The sequence below is a fragment of the Bombus vosnesenskii genome, unplaced genomic scaffold, assembly GCF_011952255.1.
Source record: "Bombus vosnesenskii isolate JDL3184/JDL3185 unplaced genomic scaffold, Bvos_JDL3184-5_v1.1 scf7180000013272, whole genome shotgun sequence".
In the NCBI taxonomy this organism is placed as follows: domain Eukaryota; kingdom Metazoa; phylum Arthropoda; class Insecta; order Hymenoptera; family Apidae; genus Bombus; species Bombus vosnesenskii.
This window is the reverse complement of record NW_022882930.1, coordinates 5,176,685-5,201,147: the sequence shown is the minus strand read 5'-3', so window position 1 is coordinate 5,201,147 and position 24,463 is coordinate 5,176,685. Positions and strand designations below refer to the sequence as shown.

The 24,463-nt window shown below is 41.3% G+C and overlaps 1 protein-coding gene across 1 annotated transcript in view; it reads right to left on the bottom strand.

The window, feature by feature from the left end:
- The window catches only part of LOC117231280 (fringe glycosyltransferase), a 130,247-nt gene that overhangs the window by 56,119 nt on the left and 49,665 nt on the right, over positions 1–24,463 (bottom strand). Inside the window, exon 5 of the mRNA XM_033489582.1 lies at positions 16,325–16,484. Coding sequence (XP_033345473.1) covers positions 16,325–16,484 — 160 coding nt within the window. The remainder of the gene's footprint in view (positions 1–16,324; positions 16,485–24,463) is intronic.

Sequence of the window (24,463 nt, the reverse complement as noted above, 5' to 3'; positions counted from 1 at the left end):
TGATATACGAGCCAGGCTCTCGTTTAAACTTTAAACGCTCGAAAGAGAAGTGGCACAAGGGGGACGAGAAACGGAAATCCGAACTAGTCGACACCCTACGAAGTTACGACACGGGCCCCCGATAAACGTCCACCTGTTAATTAGCCCAGGGATCGGCCACCGATCTATGCCGATCGGCATTCCGATTTTAGACCCTGTCGAACCGAGAACGCAACCGGCTATTAACGAGTTCGTGACGTGACCACATGCTTCGCAAACGTTGAATAACAGAGCGATTAATAAGATTCGGATTGTGGTTTCTCGTTCGCCATTTGAATTTTTTCTTATCTTATTTTTCTTCCTCTTTTCCTTTTTTCTTTTTTTTTTTTCTTTTTCGAGTAAGGATCCCAAGGAATAAATCGCGTTGAAAAGTACTTGATTCACGACCAGGCTACAGTATATTACCAGATTACCATTCGAATTCCGATCGAATTGTTTCGAGTTGTTCGATCGACGAAACGTCGTTGTACAAAAATATTCCATCGAGTGATTGAAATCGAACCGGCTACGAATATATCTGCTGGATCAATGTAACAGCTAGAGTCCACGTTCAGAGGAAATTTAAAAGTACAAAGATGCGCAGCACGCACGTGATATGCAAAGTTACGTGAAACATGCAAAACGAAACGAGTTTCTACCTATCTTCTATTTCGTTGGTAATATTCGTAAGAGTTACGAATGTTATGAATTACGTATCACGAGTTATGAATTTTTCTCCAACGAATTATTATCGCGAATTAGTATCGAAAATGATATTAAAATAAATATCAAAAACGTAAACGTATACGAGCGTAACCATTCGTCCGAACGAACGTTACTAAAGATCAACGTTAATTTCGACAACTTCGTCGAAAAGAGATATTTGCACGACACGTGGTTAAGTGTCTTCTTTCCTTTCTTCGAAAATATATATCTACAAGAAGAAGCGATTCGTCGCATGGTTGGCCCGTATGATCTATTTTGCGTATCATTGTTATCATGAATGAATGTAAATTGTTATCATGAATGAATGTAAATTGTTATCATGAATGTATGTAAATTGTTATCACGAATTAGTATCGAAAATGATATTAAAATAAATATCAAAAACGTAAACGTATACGAGCGCAACTATTCATCCGAACGAACGTTACTAAAGATCAACGTTAATTTCGACAACTTCGTCGAAAAGAGATATTTGCATGACACGTGGTTAAGTGTTTTCTTTCCTTTCTTCGAAAAGATATATCTACAAGGAGAAGCGATTCGTCGCATGGTTGACCCGTATGATCTATTTCGCTATGACTGTCCGCTCGAATATACAGGGTGGTTGGTAACTGGTGGTACAAACGGAAAGGGGTTGATTCTACGCGAAAAAAGAAGTCGAAAATATAGAATAAAAATTTAAAAATTTAAAAATTTAAAAATTTAAAAATTTAGAAATTTAAAAATTTAAAAATTTGAAAATTTAAAAATTTAAAAATTTAAAAATTTAAAAATTTAAAAATTTAAAAATTTAAAAATTTAAAAATTTAAAAATTTTTAAAATTAAAAAAATAACGTCAATCGAGACAACGATCTACAGTGAGATCCGTTATAACGAGACGCGATAAAGTGCACGCGTACCGAGCGAAAATTCAAAGTTGATTTTCTCGAAAACAAAGCCTCGAGCGAAAAATTTTTATTCCATATTTCCGACTTCTTTTTTCGCGCAGAATCACCCCCTTTCCGCTTATACCGCCAGTTACCAACCACCCTGTATTTTATCCTGCTACATTTTTTGCAAGATTCTGCGTTAATAAAACCAAGCCGTTGTTAATTGCGCACAGATTTCCGACAAAAGATTGTTACACGGCTGCGGTATCTGATCGAAAAGGGCCGAAAATCAGGAAATCGTGGTCGTTTGACTAGGTAATACTAGAGTTAATGGCGAGTGTAGTATTGCAACTGTAAAACTCGAAATTGCTCGACCGTCCACGTAAGAACGTTCTCGCGAGGCACGCCGTGGAAAATTGGCCCCGGCAGCAACAATAGAACGTATAGAATCGCGGAAAGAAATATAGGAACGTAATTATTAGTCGTAGCTTGGCTCCGGTCGTTACTCGAGAGTAATAAACCCGCTTGCAGCTAATGCAGCGGCGTAATTCTCCGGCTCGCATTGCTATGCCGGGACACGGGCAAATTCAACGGCAAAACCAACGATTCCAGCGATATGGATAATAACGCTTGCAAGAAGCTTTCATCGCAAGAAAACGTACACTCCGCTCGCAACGCGATAAATACCAGTTTGCTTGGCAACTTTTGCGAGAAACATCGATTTCTAAGTATATGGTAGGACAGGATTATTCGAGTCACCTAAGCTTCAACAGAGCGATCAAACTTGTACGTTACGATACACCATTGGCCCATAACGTACGTAATAAGGAAGAAGAGGGCGAAGATATCGTAAGTAGATTTAGATTCAGCGAGAGGAAATATCAGAGACGAGAACGCGATTCGAATAATTCAGTGGCGGGGTTGTTCGAACGGGCGACGACTGATAAAAAGAACAAGAAGCTGAATCTTGGAAACGAAGTAATATACAGAGACTACTGAATTATGATAATTGCAATCCGAGGATGTTAACGTCGAACGAAATTTCCTTTCGACGAGTACAAGTAATGTACTCGCAAAAAACGAAAACTGCGATGAAAATCCCGACGTAAGTGTAGGATATTTTTCATCGTTTGTCGCATCTCCGATGTAGTCTATTTTCTATTTTCAACGTTATGACAGAACAACATTTTTCTACCGTTACTTCTTGTTACCTCTTCCTATAATTCCGCCAAGTTTACATTCAGCCAACGAATATACCCGCGTCGCTCAAGTTACGTAATGATAGCTTACGTTATCTGAGATGAAATCAAAGTCCGATATTATGTAGAAAAGTTCTATTTCAAGTTTATCTCTGCGAATCTGCGGTAATTTCTTCGTATCCAAACGCATCTCAACGTCGCTACGTTCCAATATCTCGTCGTCCGACAGAGCATCGACTGATTGATAAAAATCCTAAAAACCTCCGTTCTTCGTTGTAAATCGTTTCACACGAGAGAACACGTTAATATTTACATCGACACGGAACACGAGCCATCTCGAGCCATCGATTAACAAACCAATCTCAAACCTGTCTTCTCTCTCTCTCTCTCTCTCTCTCGCTCGCTCGCTCGCTTGCTCGTTCTCTCTATATATGTACAATCCTCGATAAAAAAAAGAAAAAAAAAATTGCAGGATCCAAGAGCCACGAGGCAGAACTCATCGTCGTTCGAATAAGTTCGATCAGCCCTCTTCTTCCACGTATACAGAAGTACGTGGCGTGTAGTTCGGGATCCTAGAAACACGTGCAAAGTGTGCAGTTGCACACACGCTGCTGGTAGTCGTAATAATAAAGCATCGGCGAGCTGGAGCGCGAGCAAGCGAGCTACACAGCTCGGTAATAAGTTCCTGGTTTACGGTTCATCGGCAGGTTATCCCGAGGCTGGATCGGCCTACCGGCCGACTGAAATCACCGGTGGCCGCGAACAGACTCCGTGCACTTGCTTCTTCTCTATCTTTTTCCATGTCGCTACTCCGTTTCGTTTCGATCACCCTTTCACCGGGGGCGTGGTGGCTGCAATATCCCCTGGCCAATGCAGCCGTAATTACACCGGCGGCGAAAGAACGTAAGCCAACCGATCCGATCGTCGGATCGACGTTCAGATCGACGTTGGATAGAGAGAAGAGGTTCCCAGTCGAAGGTGTCTTATGGCCGATGTGTCTCTGTTCCGTTAGATCGAGTCAAAAAATACTCCAGAATGAAATCAGGAGTTCTAATTTTGGTTGAATTTAGACTCTCAGGTTTCGAGATTAGCTTGTGTTCAAATCGAGTATCCTAATTGTGGGTAAATTTGCAAATTTTAGGTCCCAAGCTTGAACCGTTTAAATTGAACCAACGTACGTTTGAAAATCTCAAGTTTGAGCGTTGAAGATCTGTTCTTTCAAATTTGAGAGCGCTGAGTCGAGTCGCTCTAAATTTGAGAGTGCTAAATTTTAGCTTTGAAAATTTGAACTCGCGAGTTTGAGCACGCTAAATTAGATCGCCTGAAATTCGAAAATTCTAAATTCTATCGTCCTTAATTCGAGGTGGCTTCGATCATTGAATTTGGAAATTTCGGATCCGAGCCTTGAAAATTTCCGCTCTCAAATTTGAGCGCGTTGAATCGGATCACTGTAAATTTGAGAGCTGCCAAATTTTAGCTTTGAAAATTTGATTTCGCGAGCTCGAGCGCGCTAAATTAGATCGCCTGAAATTCAAAAATTCCAAACTCTAGCATTCTTAATTCGAGCTACGTTCGATCAGTAAATTTGGAAATTCCAGACACGAGCCTTAAAAATTTCCGCTCTCAAATTTGAGCGCGCTGAGTCGAGCCGCTCTAAATTTGAGAGTCCCAAATTTTAGCGTTGAGAATCTGAACTTGCGAGCTTGAACGAGCTAAATTAGATCACCTGAAATTCGAAAATTCCAAATTCTATCGTCCTTAATTCGAGCTACGTTCGATCATTAAATTTGGAAATTCCAGACCCGAGACTTAAAAATTTCCGCTCTCAAATTTGAGCGCGCTGAGTCGAGCCGCTCTAAATTTGAGAGTCCCAAATTTTAGCGTTGAGAATCTGAACTTGCGAGCTTGAACGAGCTAAATTAGATCACCTGAAATTAAAAAATTCCAAATTCTATCGTCCTTAATTCGAGCTACGTTCGATCACTAAATTTGGAAATTCCAGACCAGAGCCTTGAAAATTTCCACTCTCAAATTTGAGCGCGTTGAATCAAATCGCTGTAAATTTGAGAACTGCCAAATCGATCGTTATTAATTTGAATTCGCGAACTCGATCGCGCTCAGCTAACCTACCTTGGATTTGAAAATTCTTGAAACTCGGCTGTTCGTCTCGGTTGCACGAGATAACTCGGTGTAACGGGGCTAATTATCCCCTTGGAGGGACGTGGAAGAAAAAAGACGGGGCCGTGCATCTAGTTGTCAGCGCTGTGATTGCACGATTTTCTAGATCGTACGGCTATACGTGCACATGTGCATGCGCGAGCACACAAGGGCCAGTGTTTCGTAATCACCGGTCGATTTGACGGCGGGTAATTGAACGTCGAGAATTTCTGGTCTAACGATATAATAGGCACCGAGCGGTTGCCCGGCGAAGACACGTATACCCGGGGCTAATTTAAATCCCCGTGCAATAACAAAAGTCGCGGTGATTATCGAACCACCGCATTCTCTGTCCACTCGAGTCTTCGATTATCGCCGCTCCAGGGAGACCAATTGGCCCGATTCCAGCAAACACGGTGTACAGCCGTTCATAAGCGTTAAGTCTCGTACAAGACGCGATAATTTCGTTTAAAATATCAAGGAAACGATTAATCGATTTTGCAATCGTGCGAGGTAACGATGCGGATGGAGCAACGTGATGAATCGACTCTCTCGGAAGCTACGTTGATCGAACTACGCTTTCTATTAATTTCTTATTTTCGTTATATAAGTAGACGATTAATGTCCAATTTTTAGAAGACGAATGACTAACTTCCACGAGCTCGTTCATCGCAGAAGGATCACACGAATAACGATAAACCGCGAGATAAATTTGAAAAACAGAATTACCGACTCGATTAAGGTAACCGATGTTGACGCGCAACGACAGATCATTTTTGTAGCCACGATAAACGTCGAACCATGCGACGATCCTCGAACATTGAAATCCTTCGACAGTATAACGAAACAGTAAATTCGGAATAGAACGATTCAGACAATAATTACCTATCTCTTTATCCGGATACTCGTACTCGCTGTAGTCTAGCTCTTCCCGTTAGCGTCCTAATGTTCAGAAATTGGGATGATCGCGAAACAATCGACGCGTATATAACTTTCATTTCAACGTTTAAGTGGGTTGAACCATAAATAAGCGAAGCTAAAAACAGCTTCGAAACCGAACTCCGGCATGACTAAGAGATCTCCACCCTCGCCATGAACGCTCATTCACTCGTCCAACCGCTCCAAGCTCTTCTTACGGTGCACGTGCACAGCCTCTAGGTTCGCGAAGAGGTTCTGAAGATAGCGAGAACAAGGAGGAAACTCGACCGAAAGAAGATGAAAGAGAAAGAGAGAAAGAGAGAGAGAGCGGTCGAACGAGGAATAGGTTCGAGAAGGAGAAGGGTAAGGTAAGTATTTCTCGGGCAAATATAATATACGAGTACGCGAAGGCCCCAGGGAGTAACGTCCACCATACCGAGACCATAATCTTGGCTGGAAGATGGTACCACACCCATGGGGGGTCGGCGGATAGGTCGATGGTGTTCCTGCAGAAAGCAGCGCAACCTAGCCCATCTTTCGCTCGTATGTATCGTCCTGTCCACGACTAAATCCTCGAGAAATCCCGTGCGCACCTATTTCTATCTTTAATACGTTCACTGCCTCGTGAATTTTATATATAATACGTTGTCCTAAGAGCCGCCATAAATCGAAATATCAGAGATCCAGGATAACAGTTATTTTAGATATTTTTTAGAAAGAGAAGATAATAATTTTGAAAAAATTAATTTTTATTTCAGTGCAAGCCAATTATCGATAAGTGTCAGAGACATTTCGCGAAGAATCAAACGATTGAAAAATATTCATTTTTAATTGTTCCGATCACCAGTAACGAATTTTATTTCGATTGCCGCTAACCAATATCGACGTTAATCATTTTTTCTCGTTACGTTCTTCGACTATCGTCGATTGTTGTTAACGTTAACGATAATTAGTATTCGTTGACGATACACGAGAAATTAATTATAAAACTTACCTATGTAATTTATTAAGCTAAAAAGCGGTTTGAAGATATGTGAATAAACGTTCTTCGTTGTACGAGAAACGAGAAACATAGGACTACCATACCAGTCAAATTGTCTGGTTTTACAATTTTATTGTAAAATTCTTGTAATGTAATGACTTTCGCAACGATAACTAAAAGAATAATATAATGAATTTTATTTCGTTTTGTATGTATTCAAACAGAAAATAATTTTCTATCAAGGCTACCGATATCGATACCAGTGAAAATGACTGGTACTTGTCAAAGTGTAAAAGAGTCCTGCAATCTGTTTATCGAACCCGATTAACCAGTTTCCTCGTTTTGTACAACTTGCCACACGTTTTTAAAAATTTTACTGCGTATCATTCGATATGACGATATCAGTTATCAGGAAAATTGCGGATCGATCGCTAGATGCTAACGCTAGAAATACCACACCAGTGAAAATAACTGGTTCTACAATTTTATAAATATGTCAACCCTCGTTTAGGGATCATTTTAGGGATCATCGTTAATAAAAATGTACTACATAACGTGGAATTGCTTCCGTAAGAAAGTAATAAATCAATAAATATACAAATATTCTATTACTACGTATTTTTCAAAGACCAGTCATTTTCACTGGTTTTGGTAGAAACAGCTTGCGTTAACTATCGGTAGTTCTAGCGTTAAATAACGAGGCAGTTGATGTTGCACTTTTCCTAGATGCACATAGATATTCGGTGCGCGAATATCGACGACAATTTCTCGAGCAACGGTTCGATCTTTTCCTCTAATAAAGAAAAAAAATCATCTTGCAGTCATGTCGTGAATTGCGCGCACGTTCACCTATGAACGAAGCAATGCCCGTTTCGTAAACGACGAAACTGTCGCCCGACAAATTGTCGTCGACGCGTGCACAGCCTTAAAGCAAGGACCTCGCCTTTCATCATTTTGGAATTCGTCGCTACGAAGCAAACCCTTCAGCCGCCGACGATTTTAGTATTTTTCTCTACAAAATCGCCAACACGCCGCACCATTATCGCGTCGCGTTTTTTCCATTGCATCGAGACCCTCCTCTTACGATAAACTTATACAGGGTATAAATTTCGTCCGCGATTTTGTGCAAAAAAAAAGAAAAGAAAAAATACGAAAATCGCCCGCAGCTACGAGATTAACTACCACGTTCAAGTGGAAATACGAAAGCATCTGCGAATCTCTACGTCATAGGTCCACGTGTAAATCTGCGAAGCTTCCTAATCTGCGGCATCGCGAGTTCCGCAATGGTAGAAACACATTGATGAATTGCACGGAATGTTGGCGGGAATGCGAGCGGAACAGCGGAAAACGGGAAGATTCGTGACAATGCCGAGAACGAGATTCGTCTTGCTGTTATTACGTAGTCTGTGTTATCTTATTCCTCGAATTATACGCGAAGAACGATCGTTTCGAAGAATCGAGGCACAACTTGACCCAGTTCTGTTCGACGAATCTCTAAGAAAATTGTACGACGTTCTGACTTTCTTCGTTATACTCAAAATTCCCCCGTAAAATCGTCAGGTCCACCGTAATGACGCTAACGATCGTAAGACCACTGGAATCGTTCCAGAATTCGTCGATTCCTGCGAAACATCTTTCTCGGCCTGTGAAGCTAAATTACAGGTCTGGAATCGCGAGTAGAGCCAATCTCCGCCAACGATCCCTTGCAGTTTTAATAAAATGGATACAGCCAGAGTAGTAGCCTACTCGTGTAAGAGAAAAGGGCAAAAAATGATGGAAACACGGTGTTCGCGCAAGCTACGAGGATTTAAATGATTCACGAAAGTGTTTATCGTAGATTTATCGTGAAGAACGTATCATCGGAATATTTTTTTTTTATTTTATTTATTAAAATTTACAATCAATCCTCGCATTGAGAATTTTCAGTAATTTTTTCTGGCGTGGCGCAGTGACATGGCTAAATATTTATAATAAGTTAATACTTATTATAGATAAGTATAAGATCGGAATATTTATCGTAGAAAATCTGTGCATATCGTGTGCGTTGTAGAAAACATTTTGAAATTTCATTAGCCCGTTAATTTCAATTCTTCAGACGCGATTGTCACGATTATATCTGTAGGAATGTTACATTATAAGTTAACAGAAAACAGTATGATAAATACACAAAATCGAATATAATATCGCGTTTCGCGTATTCGTTTCTCGCTAATTCTACGTCACAGCAACACAACGAACTTCACTCGACCACGATAAATTCAACAGTATTTCCCATGCTCATTTTTCCCTTAACAAACCTTGGTAACGCTCGCAACACTCCTTGACAACATTAACATATCTTGACAATGTTTATAAATAATTACCCCTCACGCCACGTACTTCCCTGACGTCGCACCATCCCACATATCGATAAAATGAGAAATTTCTCTGAAAATCTATACGAATGTACGTATTTATTTATTTTAGCCTGTATATAGAAATTACATTATATTCACTGCAAACGCGTACCTACCAAATGGATAATTCACTGTTTAAATACTCTTCTGACCTCTACAAAACTACTATATATTTTTCTTTCAGATTTGTTCCAAGCTTAACCAATAAAACCGTAACGGTCGAGTTTCGTGAAAATGCCAATGAAATTTCGAAATCTTTCGTATAAGGCGCATAATATATTCGTAAAGAGTACCTACGCACAGGCGTTGGAATAACTCCGTCAACCTGTGCATACTCGTACCAAATATCTCGTACTTTTTGTATACAATTTTCAAATTTAATTCACCGATTTCTATATCGATAACGAGTTTACAGAAGCGTCTTATACTACTTTCGTGTGCTGTAAGTGGGTTACCACGCGACATATCGATAGCCGACCTCGGCTGCTCGATCGACTTTCATAGAGGGTTCTTCGTTCGTACAACGATACTGGTTCGACTGGATCGTAAGAAGGCTGAATGAAGAGGAGAAACAGGGTTGAAAAACGCGGAATACCATTGGAGAAAGAGAGAGAGAGAGAGAGGGAGGGAAAGAGAGTGAGAGAGAGATAGAGAGAGCAGAGTATCCCTTTATACCGGCAGTGTCCGCCGAACAATGTCCATTCAGTGGAAACGGGCCCGCGGTCCCATCTTCTCCAAATATGTTGGCGATAAAAGCAGAACAAAACGGCGAGACACGTCTATCCCCGTTCTCATCTTCCGTGCAAAACCTTACGTAATAGTCTCTTCCTTCTATAAACCGTACTTTATCGAAGGTAAATCGACGACCTCAAGTATGAAAATTGTGTTAGATTTATTTCTCGGTAGTTTGCGAACGAGCTTGAAAAGTGTTCCATGATAGAAAACAGGTGGATGAAGAGTGAGCGGAGTAAGCGAAAATTGTATTGTAGAATCTTGGATAGAGTCCAGTCTTTTTCTTTTTTTCTTTTTTTTTTATTTCTTGGAGAAAGCTGAAAGAGTTAATGCGAAACTGAGATTCGAGGTTGTAGGAGAACTTTGGAAAATCTTCGGCACGTTACGAGTTCCAACGAGATTACGTTTGGTCTAATTAATTCAATGATGGTTTCTCGAGCAGAGTACATCACGACGTTTGGCTACTCTTTTGCGGAGATCGAACCAGGACGTGAAACGTTCGCAACGATGCGAAAACGTATGATCGTGGAAGAAATGCAATAAAACTTTGTGTTTGTTAAATATGGAGAAAAATATCTTTCATTAAATAAAGTAATACGTTGAAAATGATAACCTGAGTTGTAGTTACAATAAATAGTAAGTAGAAGATAGTTCTAGCGCTAGATTCGATTAGTTATCTAAATTAAGTAATATTTACTTATTTATAATACTTACTTATAAATTATACTTATCTATAATTGCGCCACGCCAGAAAAAATTACTGAAAATTCTCAATGCGAGAATTGCTTGTAAATTTTAATAAATAAATAAATAAAAAAAAGAGATAGTTCTAGATAGGTTTAAGATGTTCTTTTGTTTTTATCCCTAGTCCATGTAAGAAAGTGCAATAAAGTTTTTCGACTAAGAACAGTGCGATAGATTTATCCAAAAAATAAAATAATAAATATTACGATCCTACCTCTGAATACAGAAATAACAACAAAATACGATAGCTTCGATTTTCTGACTTTTACATCGCTCGCTGACTACGTGACACATAGGAGAAAAATGCGAAGCCTGAATATAAACCATAAATAACAAACAAGAATAAATAATAATACTATTTACTAACTAACGAACAGTATAGGTATATTTCCGTAAGAAACGAATAATTCAACTCGATTAATATTCGTCTACGTTCGTAACGTTACTCGTATAGTTATCGTAAGAACGTTAATATTTTTGAAACGTTGAAGAAGCTGATAAAGAAATTCAAGTGCAAACGTCGAACGATATCGAATATTAAAGCTGTTCGTCTCTAAAAGACGAGAAATCCGACTTATCGCGAGACCTTGCCATACAAAGCTACTAAAACATCTCGTTTCACACTTTCTCGCGGATACCGCGGTTTTTTCCACGCTCGCTTCGTACCTTTCTTGTCCATAATTCAAGAATAAAATAATCCTATGGACGTTCTAATTACCAACGCAAATACACGACGAACGTTTATTGCTGGCGGTCGGGCACGGACAACGAACGGTCAAAAGTCGGTGGTCGAAAGGGTGGGGTTTGGGAAAATGAAAAGAGTAGAGCGATTAGGGCTTAACGAGCCGAGGACTCGAGTAGAAATCAGAGAAAGAGAGATATCTAACCGACGCGACGGTGATGAATGGCTCCGATCGGTCCTTATAAGAAACGTTTAATCTCCTCTACTGCGGAGGTAGAAACGAGTCCTCTGACTCTCGTAAGATTTATCGTTTCATCCGAAGACTACCGGTTTCGATTTTGTTTCCGTTTTACCAACTACCGCCAAATATTCGCTCTCGGAGGCAGATTCATCTGCGATTCGGTCTGACTCTTTCGAAACGTTAAATCATCGTCCGAAAGGTTTCTTTCGTTTTATAAGGAAATAATGGATGCACAACATTTTTCGTTTTACATTATTTTATATCGTTTAATTTATATTATTTTATACTATTTTATTTGCGTATGATCCATTTTGCTCTATCAAGATAAAGATCACAACGTTTGACAGATTAGCTTTCATGTTTGTATAAAGATGCGTCGTTGTAAAAGACGTGTCTGTAAAAGAAAGACACTTTTCGGACAACCTAATGAATAGGCTATAGACATGGTTTATGTAGTCGTGGAGAGCTTAAAAATACAAGGATTTACGAGGCTACAGGAATCTCTGCTTAGGTTCTGTTTCTTTGACTACCACGGCAAAAATGTATCGTTTCCGGTTTCACTCTATTTTGAACGAAAAATTCCAAGTTTATGCAATCACTTGATAATTAATCACTTGATAAGGGCTGCTGTGAAACAACAACGAACAACTATTCTTTCGCTTCTCATCGCCTCTTGTTGCTGCAAAACATTTCCAACTGCGATATATAGGAGCATTTGATGCACGCTGAAGCAACAGCGAGTTTTTCAAGAAGCATGGAACAGCGATAATATGCTCGACGTTGCTGGATGTTGCTTCAAAGAGTGGTTCTAAATCAAAATCATATCGAACGAAATTAAAATTGCAAAAAGGATTAACGTCCACGAAGAAGATTTTCTTTTCTTCGATACACCATCTTAATTATTTTCTTCTCCTTTTTTTCATTTTTTTTTTCTGCTTCCACCGAATGTCCAGGAAGGAACTTGCATTCGCGCGAGAGTGGAACGGAATGCAGAGAACTACAAAAAAAAAAACTAGTTACATCGAACGAAACTCGCTCTATCCACGCAAAATATCAAGCATCTCGAGATTCGAAGAGAAAGCCCCGCTTTCCTGTTCCTTACAAACGATTTCCTCCTTCTTTGGTCGTCACGGAAGACAAGCGACGTCCCGGAGACTCGTCGTGGCAGCGACAGACGGATCAAAGCCGTTATTAATTTGTCTAAGCGGATGATAAATGTAGGAGAGGAGTTTTTTCCAGGACGCAGCCCCGTCGATGGGCCACCGCAACGTCTGACAACGTTGATCCTTTTATTTCTCAACCCCTGCCCCTCGATCTCTCACTCCTCCGCTTCCTCCTCGCTGCTCGTTTCTTTTTTTCGGCAAGGGAAAAAGGATTAATGGGCTTATAGCATGACACTGTCGTCGGATAAGATCACGGGCCCCGTTTTACCTGTCTGCTGCCGGGACCTCCGCCGATCATATCTCGCGGAATCCAAATCGCATCTTGTATCTCGTGAGTCCGCTGGTAAGACAGGCCTTTTATCGATTTTTGATCGCGATGCCGAGGACTTTGTGCCTCGAAGTTAAGCGTCAAGCCACTCGAGACGCGTGATACTCGAGACGTGCTCTCGCGATCGCATCGAGAATCCACAGTGTTTAGCGCGTTTCGTGGCTACAACTTTTCACATCAAGATTTCCATCGGATTGTTGTTGTTTCGTGTGGTTGATGGGAGGAAATTTTCCTCGGTATTCGAAAGGGTTTTCGTCGAATCGAAGATGTTTCGAGTATTCAACGTAGTAGGAAGTGCTCTCTGCTGACCAAAAAAGTTACCTTCGGACGAAGAATATCTTGCGTATTTGGTAGCATGCCATTTTCTTCCATGTTCAAAAACATTTCCTACGGATCAAGAATGTTCCGCTTGTTCAATGGTAGGGAATTTCCTTCAATGTTCGGAAAAATTCTTTTCGAACGGAGGATATCTCGTTTATTTCACGACGAAAAGTGTTCTTCCATGCTCAAACAGATTTCCTTCGAATGAAGAATATTTCGTTTGTTCAACGGTAGGGAATTTCCTTCAATGTTTGGAAAAATTCTCTTCGAATGGAGGATATTTCACTTACTTTGCAACGGAAAACTTTCTCTCATGTTCAAACAGATTTCCTTCGAATCAAGAATATTTCGTTTGTTCAATGGTAGGAAATTTTCTTCCATATTCGGAAAAATTCTTTTCGAATGGAGGATATCTCGTTTATTTCACGACGGAAAATGTTCTTCCATGTTCAAACAGATTTCCTTCGAATGAAGAATATTTCGTTTGTTCAATGGTAGGAAATTTTCTTCAATGTTTGGAAAAATTCTCTTCGAATGGAGGATATTTCACTTACTTTGCAATGGAAAACTTTCTCTCATGTTCAAACAGATTTCCTTCGGATCAAGAATATTTCGTTTGTTCAATGGTAGGAAATTTTCTTCAATGTTCGGAAAAATCCTCTTCGAATGTTCTCCATTCCAACATCCTGTTTCGTGTGTTAAATAATAGGAAATTTTCTTCGATGTTCGGAAAGATTATCTCTCAACAGAGAATATTTCGTGTATTTAAAAGCGGAAAAGTTTCTTGATTCTCTTTCGAGATACTCTCACGAATCTCGTGTAACAGAATACACGTGATACTCAGAGGGTATTTAATCGCGATGTTTTAAATCAGAAAACAACGCTATCCTCTTTTAACGGTGGCTTTGAAAAATAATTACAGTCTCGATATCAGTGAAAAAGAAACTGTTAAACTAATTCGTACACAACGCAGGTGGTTTGCGGCGAGAAGCGCAGCGGGAGCTCAAAGTGGAAGAGCAGTCGCGAGCGACTCACTGTCGCATCGTTTGAAACTTTTCGAGCAATTTCTTCGAACGAGAAAGGGAAAAGGTAAGAGAGCCGTGTCAAAAACCCGGAAAATTGACTACTTCTTGATACGAGAAGATTCTCGCGAAGAAAATTACGATTTCACGGTTAGGCACGACGAGATCCACCGGTAAAAAGCTACTTGCAACGTAAAATCATTTTGCAACGTAATACACATAACGTTTCCTGACTGACTCGATCCGATAGAATCGCAAAATATACGAAACTTTATCGAAAAGCAGAAAAGAAAGAAATGGTAAAAGAAACTCTGAATTGGTTGATTCGAACGAGTAGACTCGAAATCTATGAAAAATTATTGAAACGGACGAGAAAAGAAATAAAAAGATCTCTGTATTACGTGACTCGAACGACGAGGCCTATTGGAGATCTGCAAAAAAATATTGTAATGGACAAGAAGAGAAATAAAAAGAATTCCGTATTACGTGACTCGAACCAGAGGAATCGAGATGTGTGAAAAATTGTTGAAACGAGAAAAAGAAGAAAATAGTGAAAGAATTTTGATCGGTTTAATCGAGGATACCGCACGCATAAGCGTGTTCCTAAAGGAACTTTTTCAAGGAAAGAAATTTGGTCAGTTTGCTCGACGAACTAATTCCCAGATGGAAAACGTATACAAAGGGTGAAATAAGTGTGGAAAATGGAAAAATGGTCACCGGCTGACGCTTCTCTCCTTCGTCAAACTCACCCCCCGAGGCGAGGCAACAACCGTTCATTCGGTTTAAGCTGACAAACTGGAAAATACGGATACAGGCAGCGGCTGCTTTCTCCCAGATGCATAAATTCGATAAGACCGGAGGATAGTGACCGTAATTCGCTTCCTTCCGCGTCCGAGCAAGAAAACGCGCGACAGAATCTCTCGCCGGTTGACGTATTTTTTCCCCAATAATTGGCCTGCGCGTAAAATATTTTTCACCGCGATATTTCCACTTCTCTTATCGTTGGTCGCGCCAAACCTTTTACTCCCCAATTTCCATATACGTCGAACACTTTTCACCGCAATTTCCACCGACTTTACGACGTTTAAATTTCTCCGCGCGTTAAACTCTTTATCCGCCAATTGCCGATATTTGCTTGGCATCGCGTCAATCTTCCGCTCCAACTTTTCTCCACTTTCCCCTCGCCGCCTCGTATTTCGCTCGGCCTTGCACAGCATCCTGCTCGTCCTAGAGACCTCCCGCGACGTACGAAAAAGCGACTTTCACGCCTCTAGCCTACGACCGCCGGTAAAAAACGAAACGTTGCTCATTACCGTCTCCATTGACCGTCACCCAAGCCGGATGGAGCTGATCCCTCCGAGACCGTGACTTACTGTCACGACGAAAATGGAAGAAATTCCACGGTTACGGAGCAACACTGCGGCAAAAAGGATCGACAAGAACTCGTTCGGTTCGTTTGTACTTCGTAGCCAACGGCCAAGCTTCCAAGTAACACCTGCGACTTCCGTTTTACGAGAAAACCGTGTACGCCGCAAGAAACGGGCCGATTAATCCGCGAGACAGTGGCTGATCGATCGCAGCCACTCGAAGGCCGATTTCCATCGGTTAAAAGTGGGTTGGCCCGGTTCGAACGGTAACAGAAATCGTTGTTCGCGTACCAACGATGACGCGACGGTACTCGATCGTTAATGATGGCCCACCCTGTCTTTCTGGAAATCGCAAAAACGAGACGCCACGAGGGGAAAACTGGTTTCATTTAGAAGTCTTTCTCTTTCTCTCACTCGCTCGCTCGCTACGTCTCTGTTCGACGAATTTAAAAACTCACCGGCCGCTTGGAAGGTTCCGGGCCCTGTCTGATGATCTCCAAGGGTGCGGGTATCGAGGGCCTTCCCAGGTACCAATCCTCCCGTGGATTGTAGTTATCCAGAAGCTTCAGCAGGCGTGGCACGTTCACGTAATTATCGTCGTCGAAGTGGCAGAACCACCTGAAACAGAGTCAGGGTATCGCTCGATTTAATGTCCCTGATTCGTTCGTCCTTTCGCGTCGATAGAAACGTATCCAGTTTCTCAGACGGGTTCGATTATTCGTACGGGCAGATCCTAATAAAATTACCGTTTTAATGGCACTTTATTATCGATGAGTTTTTCCTTGAAAAGGATCGTAGATGTATAGCGGAGGAGAATTTTTAAAAGGCCGCGTTTACGAGATCCATCTATTCGTCTATCTATTCGAATTAAAAGCTTTCCATTCCTCTCGTTCTTTTTAATTATTTCATCGTGTACGTGTGACATTTAATTCACGTTATAATATGTACTCTACTTCATAATGTACATAAAGTAGAGTTTGCCAGTTGCACTTTGCCATGTCAATTTAAACCGAGCGCTTCGACGACTGCGCCTGCTTCTTTTCTATCGGTTTATTATACAAATCGATTAGTTCGTTCGCGTCACATGCACGTTACCATGTAAAATATTAAAGAAGATAAAATTTGTTAGAGTTTTCCGATGATCGTAACGAGTATATAGGTGTCCTAAAATACTCATAGTTGGCGATGAAGATCGTGCAAAGTGACCATAGATACTTACGAGCGACGGTGTAGGTATTTAAAAATCGCGTAATCGTATCGTCGCTCCAGTTCTTAACTTTTCTATCCACGCTAATTCGTAACTGAGAAGACTGACTTTGAAGTTTACGAAGTTTCGTATTACTATCGATGTTATTGTGAGTTTAATGTTTGTCGTTAATGTGAACTTAATATTATTTTGTACGGACTTAGAGGACTTGGAAGAACCGAATATTTGTCGCTTTGGAATTTTCATCATACCGAGTCGAGTAGAAAGTTCGTTTCGCTTTTTGTCGGAAGATGAAATTGACTGCAATTAGTTGCGGATATCTTCGGTATTGTCTACATAATTCACTACGTTCCGCCGTTAATTCAAATACAATTTCGCTTTTGTATTTTGCATGCTGTTCGTCAGTTTAAAAGCTGGGCAACGATGAAATGCATTTTCGGCGTACCAAGCTTTCCTCCTTTTAAGAAGAGAAAAAACGAGGAACTGTAACTGAAAAACAGATTCGTACGGGGAAGATGCAATGCAACAACAAGCGTGCCATGATCGTACAGAAATTTGCCAGATTCCCCGTGCAGGAAATTTCAATCTCGACGATGCACCACGTTCAGCACGGCCGATCAACCTCGATAACGACAACGTCGTAGCTTGATGAAAGAAAGCGCGCACGTTATACCACACTGCGATCGCACACATTCTCAGAATATTACAAAGATCCGCGGTGAACTATGTTTTTGATCGATAAGCTAACACCAACCAGACTTCTCTGATTCAACCGGAAAAACTGCACGAACGTTTTGTTGAAGCCAACGTTGTCGCAAATTTGTATTCCTTGCACCGACATGACATACGTTCAGATCGGCTAATTACGTTCTTCTGAAAAATGTAATTAACATAGTTAGGAACTAACGCGACGATATTTTGGGTTGGCAACTAAGTGATTGCGGATTTTGTCAATACCGCCTAATGACAAAATCTTTTAGGCCTTTATTCACGAAAATAATTAAGTATAATATTACAATGAAGCAAATTATATGCCTGCTTTGTGGACTTGAGAGCGCCGTTCGACAGGCTAAACAGAGAGAAACTAGAGGAGAAAATAAGGAAAATGGGGATTAGCGAAAAACTAATCCGAAGGATCAGAGAAATATACGAAGAAACAAGGAACGTGGTGAGAGTCAAGAACCACAACACAAGAGAATTTTGGACTGTGAGGAGGGTCAGACAAGGGTGCCCGTTGGGCCCGACGTTATTCAATACAACGAAGTAGCAAAGTTAAAATAGTTGCTCAAACCACGGCCAAACTATACGCAAGACTCAAGACTAGTCTCGTGGTCGAATGCTTGCACTTTTTACATGTTGCGTTTGTAGGTATTGGAGGGACAAGGAGAGGATGATCCTGATTACCCTACGTAATGGGGAAAGTATAATGTTGGACCATGTGCAAAGGTCAAGTTTTTTTTTTATTTACAATCAATTCTCGTTGAGAATTTTAAGTAACTTCATTTGGCGTGGTACAATAGCTTGGTTTATAATAACTTATATTATGTTGATTCTAGTTGAATCTAATGCTTCAATCTAAAGGGTATTTTCTTTTTAGTCTGCGGACCTGGTCCGTCGTGTCAAGTAGTTGGGTGAGTAATGGGTTGTGGTCAAAACCTAGCAGTTCGCTGTCATGTAGTATGGAACGACGTGGATTTGGGTATGGTCGTTGTCACGAGAACTTGGTCGTCTATTTATACTAGTGGAGGTACCCAAGGGTTTGAACTCGTCGCCGTGGTAGATTGCACGTAGCCGCGAAATTGCTTTGTCCAGAGTTTGTTTATTGCATACGTGCGTCGTACAGTGTTAATCCTCAGTGGCAAAACTACTACGTGAGGTATCTTCGTATCGCGACGTCGTGTAGCGCATATGCAGCTACGCGTCCTAAGACGCATATGCCGCTACAATTCGCCGATTGTCCGCCCTTATTGCGCCGCTGTCTAGACCAGGACCAGATAAGAGGATGATTTTGTCACCGACGCACTTCAAAACCGATGGACCGATGACGAAGTGCCTAATGAGCCATCGATATGTTCGAGAATGTTCGAGAAGAAGGCGTGCGTGGCAATGGTCGCGGACGCCTAACAAACGCGCGGATAGTGGGATATCGAGGGATGACAAAGGAAAAAGAATCAGATCCGATGGAAAGTCGAGTTGTAGGAGCTTCAGTCTTGGAAAGTCACGGCTAGAGTTCGGAAGTACACTGTCATTAGTGTAAACAAGGTGTTAACAAATAAATTCTCTCTTTTGTTATTTTCATCTTCGATTTCTTTTTCTTTATTTTACGTGACAATTTCATCGAGCGTAGACGAAGAAGAAGAAGAAGAAGGGAGAAAGGGAAGACGAAGAAAGGACGAACGATAAAAAAATCGGGATGCATCTTATCGTTTGCAAAGTGGCTGACATCGAAACGCAATCGCGAACAGGGATTTCCCAGAAGGCAGAGCCGCGGAAGGAGGGCAGAGACGGTGACAGGGAGCATAAACGGTCGTACAAAGCGTACGATAGGCAAAATAAAATGCCTCTAACGAACGGTTCCCTCCGCGGCGCGCCATTAGCGCTACCGGGTGGCCACGGTCGCTCGATACGTACCTGTCGCGAGTAACCGGCATCGTTAATACACCTGAATTCCAGCTTAATGGCGTACCTCCGCTGTACCAACGACAGAAACGACCGAGGCGACTCGGTTCGTATACGCCGACACGATCGTATCTACCGCGCGAACCGGAACGATACTCTTTCACTGTGACAATGCGACTGCGGTTGCACGCGGAATAATCGAAGAGCGCGCTCGTGCAAGAGCGTTTCATAAGTGAGAAAATTGAAAAACTTTGATTCTTCGGTTGGAATATGTTTCGGGGTTTCAACGAGACCGCAGTGTAGATTTTCAGCGGAATTCCGCTTTCTAGATTGTTACGAGCACTTTGAGAAGCGTGTTCCATGTGGGGAAAGTTTCTTTCCTTTTGTAAGGAAATAATGGATGCACGACATTTTCCGTTTTATACTATTTTATCGAATTACGTATGATCCATTTTGTTCTATCAAAGCAAAGATCACAATGTGGCAACAAACCAAAACAAACCATCAACGATCAGCAGATGAAACAAAAGCAGACACAAGACTCGACCGATCGAATTCGGTAGGATCGGTCATTAGTATCCATCGAGCGATTTCGTACGGATATTAATGGACCGCGAGTCGTGACGGAAAGCTCGCGGCTGGCGGTATAGATCAGCGTCTGAACATCGATTCATCATCGAACGTCGACGTATCGCTAAATTGCCGTTGGTCTAATGATTTCCGATCGGCGGAGAAAGTCGCTTAATAGTTTCTGTTCGCCAGCTGCCTCGCACAGAGGGTGGCTCGTTTCGCTTGCGACGCGGTATTTAATTAAACGTGGCGTTTAAGATTTTTACGAGTTATCCCGAGCGCGGATCAAAGAGCCCGAAGTGTGGAAACTCGCAGCACGATCCCGAGCCAGCCGGTTTACGTTGCTCCAACGAGCTTTAATTACAAGTTCGACTGTATCTTCGACGATCTTGTATCGCGCGAGCGCCCGCTATTTTCTCGTTTCGCCTAGAAAACAAAACCAGAATTGCTGTTGCCGTCGATCTTCTACCCTTTCGCGTTCGTTCGCGTCGCTGTGTCGCGATTGCCCGCTGCCTGTCGCACAGTCGAGCCTCGGTAACTCGAATCTCAAAGGAAGAACCAAAGTCTCCGAGTTACCGAGCTTTCGCCTTATCGGATTTTTCGAGTAGGAGAGGCGCGACAAACCGGAAGAACCGAGAGAAGCTTCGTACAAGGATCGATGTTTTCGTGGAATCGTAGAAACGCGAAGAAAGACAAATTGAATTTTCGCAGCTGAATTATTTATTCGCGACGGTAAACGAATTCGTGGAATAGCTCGGATGCGAGCCAATACTTCGATGCAAGATGTGGATATGCATATTCAACGAAGTATACGGTGTGTACAAAAGACATTTTGGATTTTTCGATGAAGCGTTTCTTGTGGCAACTGCTGCGCGTTTTCGTAATATCTACTACACCAAATTACACGAAAGATACACTTCGAACTAATTAATTGACATAAATGATACAATAAGTACGATGCTGTACGAATACTTTTCCTAACCATCGTTGTTAACTAACTGTTGCTTCCAGTCAGTAGAGAAATGTTTTGCTTACGTACATCGAACGTTTTATTTCGTATTTATAGAAATAAGCTTCGACTTTTTCCTCGGAGCAAACGTGACGAACAAATTGCGGGCTTATAAAGGCTGTCGCGTTATCGACGCTCCACTATGAAAGTAATTAATCCCGGGAACGAATCGTCGCACGGCAGAAACAGTCGAAATAAAACTAGTCCGATTCGAAAACGGAGAGACGAGCAGGGGCGCTAACTTTAACACGACTTCCTCGAGGAATCGACGACCCATTAATTCGGCCGTTAAAGCCACGAACGAGCCGCGCCGATTCGATCTTGGTCCGGATAAAAACGAACGAGGCTTCGCACCTTTATTTTCTTCGCCCCATCACCCGAACCGCGGTCTAATATATATGCAGATTGCAGGTACAAGGTGCGCACGAGGTTTGCACGCGGCGGCACCGCTTTTTCCACCAGCCGCGCACCGATACATTCGTAAGAAATTTTGTTCGACAAATACACCAGCAACGGGCCAACACGAACAACCATTCGCTTTCTTCCAACTTATTTTCGCACACCGTGAAGATATTCCGATGAGAATAGAAAAGTCGGCGCGAGGATAGTTGAGAACGACGTTACAGCATCGCGAATTCCAGGGAATTTCGAAGGTTCCGCGGAAGATCGTAGAACTCGAGTAACTTTGCGTGGTTTCTAGATATCGCAATTGTCCGGTTTATCGCGTGTATCACACGTGCGCGAGCAACGAGGCGGCAAATTGCCATCGAGACACGGCCGGAAGCTTAATGAGTCGCGGGTGTGGCCGTCTCGTTAATTGCCGCGTAGAACAGCCGCGCAAACTTGACCGAATTACGCTTTCGCGGCGAGCTGACGCGGCTCCGCGAGCTTCTCGACGTCGATGGTTTCGCGTTTCTCTATCGAACCACGAGATTCGATCGTGCGTGAATAAATGACGGTCGAAGGCAAAAATCGTTGCGGGCAGCCGTACAACTCTTCTTCGAGCAGGTGCGTTTACTGCGGTTGCGGGTTTTCAGAGTGCTTCTTAAGAATGTAAGAATCGGGCTAGACGCTTGGTTTTCTTTTAAGCAACGAGTTTCTTCCCCGAGTTTCTCGTCTCTTTTGATCCTTCGACAAACGGTATAATAAAACGATGGAAATGGATTTACGGAATAATTATTTCTGTACCGGTGATTGTCAGCCAGATTTCTGCTATTCAACGCAGAAAAGATATAGCTTCGATCTTTTATGGCTGATACACGTTATTTATTGTCGAGGTACGCTCAGACAATTAGTAATATACTGTCAACGTTTCGAGGTTCTCAATGAAAATGCGACTTATTAACGAATCTGACGATATTTTATTGTCAATGTATATCGACCCTTTTAGTTGGGAAATCGTTGAGAATTTTGGACCTTAATTGCCGAAACAATGGTACAGGAACGCTAAATTTACACTTAGACTTTATATCAGAATTATTATATATTTATTTGATAAACGATTTCAAAGATATTCATTGATACACACTTGCACGTACATGTATCACTGCTACGTGGTCAATCTAGTCTAGCACATAAAATTATACATATCTCGATAGAAATATCAACCAGTTGGCTAGTATATCGACGAGTATACTCGTCACGAAGAAACAGCAACAGTTTATGTTACGACGAGCCTTGTCAATAATAAAATTCAAAAATAAAATGGTCGATTCTAGGTTGTAACAGGCACGCATACTCTGTGCTCGACGAGTATACTCGTCGTCGCTTACATTTTGCGGAACATGATAAGTATTCTTACATACTTCCCAAAGAGGCCGCAACAGCTAACTGTTTGAGATTAACGGTGCGATATAGATTTGTATAGATCTCGAGAGCAGAAATAGAAGTATAGGTTGATAAAAAAAAAAAAAAGAAAAGTTTCCAAGAGGGAGCAAGGTGAAATAATGGAAGTCGGAGATTTTTCAGCATTTTCAATTTCCCATTGGACAAAATTGTCTAGGATTATTAAGGACTAGAGTAAATAAAACCTTCAGCCGATAGAGTCAATGGGAAATTAATGAACAATTTAGCTGGAAACACGCTTTATCTCGATCGAGTATTGATACTACGCGTATTTCCACGACCACAGACCAAAATAAATTCCGTTCTCTGTATACATACGTACGGTTTAAGTTAAATCGTACTTCTACGTATCGCGGTTCTCAATGATCCTGGAGGAAAATTGGTTGCAGCTGAAGCCTAGTGGATTCAAGAATAAATTTGACGCGTATATGCGCGAGTAGCTGAAGTGGAAGTTGTGTGTGGAAAAGGCGTGTGATATCGAGAAGATTGGATCGTGGAGCAGGTTGAAGTAACTGGATCGACCACGTAAGTATTATGTATGTTTAATGGTGGAGGTCGTGCAGTGCTTTTGATTTCTACTAATTTGCCGTATTTACTACGGAATTACGACACTGCTTTTATTAACTTTAAACTCGTTATCTGAGGTCTGATCGTTTACTCGTTCACAGACTCCATTTTACGTACATTGTATCATATTATATATCAATTTGCAGCGATTACGATCTTCAGATCTAATTAAAATTACCTGACCGAGAAGCGTTCGAAAGTGTCACACAGTAAAGTGTGTATAAATGGATCCAATCTTTTGCGTGTATCCTTTTATTCGAAATTAATTCAACCTCGAGACACTCTGATCGACTCAATCGTGCATCGTGCGTCTTTGAATCGATGATTATTCTTCATCTTTGCTTCTTGCGATCTTTGCAGCCTTGCACATTGAATATTTCGCACCTTTGCATTTTGCATATATTTTGCATCTTTACATTAAATATATATGTGTGTGTGTGTAGGTATCGTGGACGAGGGGCCTGGGGAATGTCGTGCGAATTATAAACAAGCGGTTGCTGAATTGCGGTACGAGTTGAGAAGTCAGAGAGTGCGAATTGCGTCTTAACAGTTGTCTTAATTATAATACGTTATTGTGATTAGTTGATATTAAATAACCATCGTTTCCTGTTTAATCAACATCTGTTTAATCCATTCATTGTAAATAAACTAATTGTAGTACAAAGATACGACATATATTAATTTTATTTTATTGAATTAGCTATGATCCATTTCGTTCTTATTACGTTCGTGCATAATTCAATAAACCAATATAAAACAAAAACGTTATTTGTATATATA